This window comes from Leishmania donovani, chromosome 23, assembly GCF_000227135.1.
Source record: "Leishmania donovani BPK282A1 complete genome, chromosome 23".
In the NCBI taxonomy this organism is placed as follows: Eukaryota; Euglenozoa; class Kinetoplastea; order Trypanosomatida; family Trypanosomatidae; genus Leishmania; species Leishmania donovani.
In genome coordinates this window covers 541,915-544,194 of record NC_018250.1, presented here as the reverse complement: position 1 = coordinate 544,194, position 2,280 = coordinate 541,915, and the positions used below count along the sequence as shown (strand labels likewise).

The 2,280-nt window shown below is 62.3% G+C and overlaps 1 protein-coding gene across 1 annotated transcript; it reads left to right on the top strand.

Moving 5' to 3' along the window:
* Positions 1–119: 119 nt before the first annotated feature.
* LDBPK_231340 (hypothetical protein, unknown function) lies at positions 120–1,655 on the top strand (the record flags this gene model as incomplete). The annotated part of the gene is made up of 1 exon (XM_003860979.1): positions 120–1,655. The coding sequence occupies one exon, from the start codon at positions 120–122 to the stop codon at positions 1,653–1,655; it is 1,536 nt and encodes a 511-aa protein (XP_003861027.1).
* Positions 1,656–2,280: the final 625 nt, after the last annotated feature.

Genomic DNA, 2,280 nt, shown 5'->3' with positions numbered 1-2,280 from the left:
TGCGGTACTCGCTGCGGTCGCTGCGCGAGTTCGTGCTTGCGAGCGGCGCGCTTGCGCAGTACCACCACCGCCACGCTGCGGACGTGCGGCGGCTGGGTGAGCTTGGGTACCAGGTGAACATGAGCGACGCTGGCGCGGCAGATGGGGTTGTGTCGCTGGTGCGGCGCGTGTACCTTGTGCTCTCTGACAGGGACCAGGTGCCTGCGTGGCTTGACACGGAGAGGTTCCCGGAGCTGCGCGTGGTGACGCATGCGGATATGTTCAGCGCTGATGAGGCGGCGTGGGTGCTGCCGACGCTGAACTCGAACGTGATAGAGTCCGGGCTGCATCGCATTCCGGGCATCTCGCGCTTTTTCCTCTACATGGCAAACGACATGATGCTGGGACGGCAAGTCTCCTTCTTCGACCTGTTCCGCCCTCTGTCGCCGCTTCGCCAGCGTCTACACGTGTACCATCTCAGTCGGGGCAGCGAGGGGTCGACAAACGCTTCACTCGCGTCGAATGGGACCGGACGCGTCGCATTGCTGCTGGAGCCGGTGGTCCACAGCGACACGCAGTACATGGAGGCGAAGGGAGAGATGACCAGCTCGGAGCGAGTGCAGGTCATGCGTGCCCGCGAGGCAGTCAGCAGCTGCATGCTTCAGCAGGTGCTCCCCGTTCTGTATGCGAAGGGGCGCAGTGGCGAGTGGCTGGAAAAGGCAGTCCTCTTGCCCTCATGGGCGACGACGCGGGCGTTTGCGTTGCCCGATCCGCATTATGACGTGACGCCGCGTGGATGCGGCGTGAGTAGCCATTACTACTACCATTTATCGTCGATTCGTCTCGAAGGCATCGGACTCCCATTTGGGTATGCCCATAGCCCGCAGCTGGTGGACGTTGAGGTGTACCGGCGTCTGAATGAGGTGGAGCTCTTCGACTTCACCAACACCACCCGCGCCGCGTACGAACGCGAGATGCACCCGTACTCCCCTATCGATGAGTATGCAGTCTTTGAGGTGGCGATGATGCGTGGGATGGAGCGGCACCTGTGGAGCTCTGTGTGGCGCGCCGCGCCGGCCGACGCGTTCACGGACGTGCGCGACACGCTCGAGTCTTGGTGGGCTGCCAACGTTCTAAGCGACCCGATGGACGCTGCTCGACGTGTGTCGTGGCGTCTGTCTAGCGGCAGCGCGGACATGTCGATGTTTGGCGCGCTGTACGGCGACACTTGGGGCGTGCAGCTGCAGCGGCCGGACCTTGCCATGGAGCTTGGGTACTGGTGGGTGCGCGGTGCGGTGCGGCCGGTGCGGCCGAGCCGACGGCTTGCAGCGCTGAAGAAGCTGTACGCGATCCCTGAGGTGGGGACTGGCGACACGTGCGGCAGCGAGTCGCCGTTGTGGGCGGCGAGGAGCGACGACCACTACTACAGCCTGCTATACGACATGTTCCACCACACGCGGCACGACGAGACGTTTCTGTTCGAGATGATTTATAGCGACATGAAGGCTCTGCTGCTTGCGGCGCGCCTAAGGTACGAGTGGCTGAGGCATCCGCTGTTCATGGGCTTCAACGACAACATTTTAGACGACGCCAACCACACAGAGGTCCGGATAGCTTTTCACAGGCTTCTGAGCATAGCGATCCAGAACGCACCGCCGGCCCCGTGGGAACTTTAAAAACCTGTGGGTGGCGGGTGCAACGAAGGGATAGGAAGCCCATGCCAGCGTGGATCTGGTGAGCGTTGTAGAAGAGACAGCGATAAAAGGCCGCCTACCCGCCTTTGCACCACGTTACTAACAACGACAAAATTTTCTCCTTGTGTTATTCGCCATGATGGCGACATTCCTGTTCCTTTCCTTTTGTTCGTACAGCGTTATCCCCGAATCATTTTGATTGTTTCCATTTCTCTGGCCTGACGGCGAGGGACACACCCATCTCGGTGCGTGGTGTCTCAGGGTCCAGTGCCCCCACTCTGTGTGGGGAAGCCACGCAGCCCCCACCTAACCCCTGCCAATGCCGAACCACCTCTGGTGGTGGCAGGGGCAAGCACCTACGAGCTGGGGGGGTCAGAGCGCTTCATCGCCACGGATATCGGCGGTCGGGTCCTGGACGGCGGTGCGTCAGAGCGGGCTGCGACAGCGCACGCGTCCGTGCCACCCATGTGATGGACAGCGTGTCAGCGTGACTCGAGCTATCCCACGCCGGGCCGTCGCACTGCCTGCTGCTGGGGAGCCTGCGCCATCGCGAGGGATGCACCAGGGGTGGCAACCGGCACGATGGGAGCGACTGTGAGGCGACCTG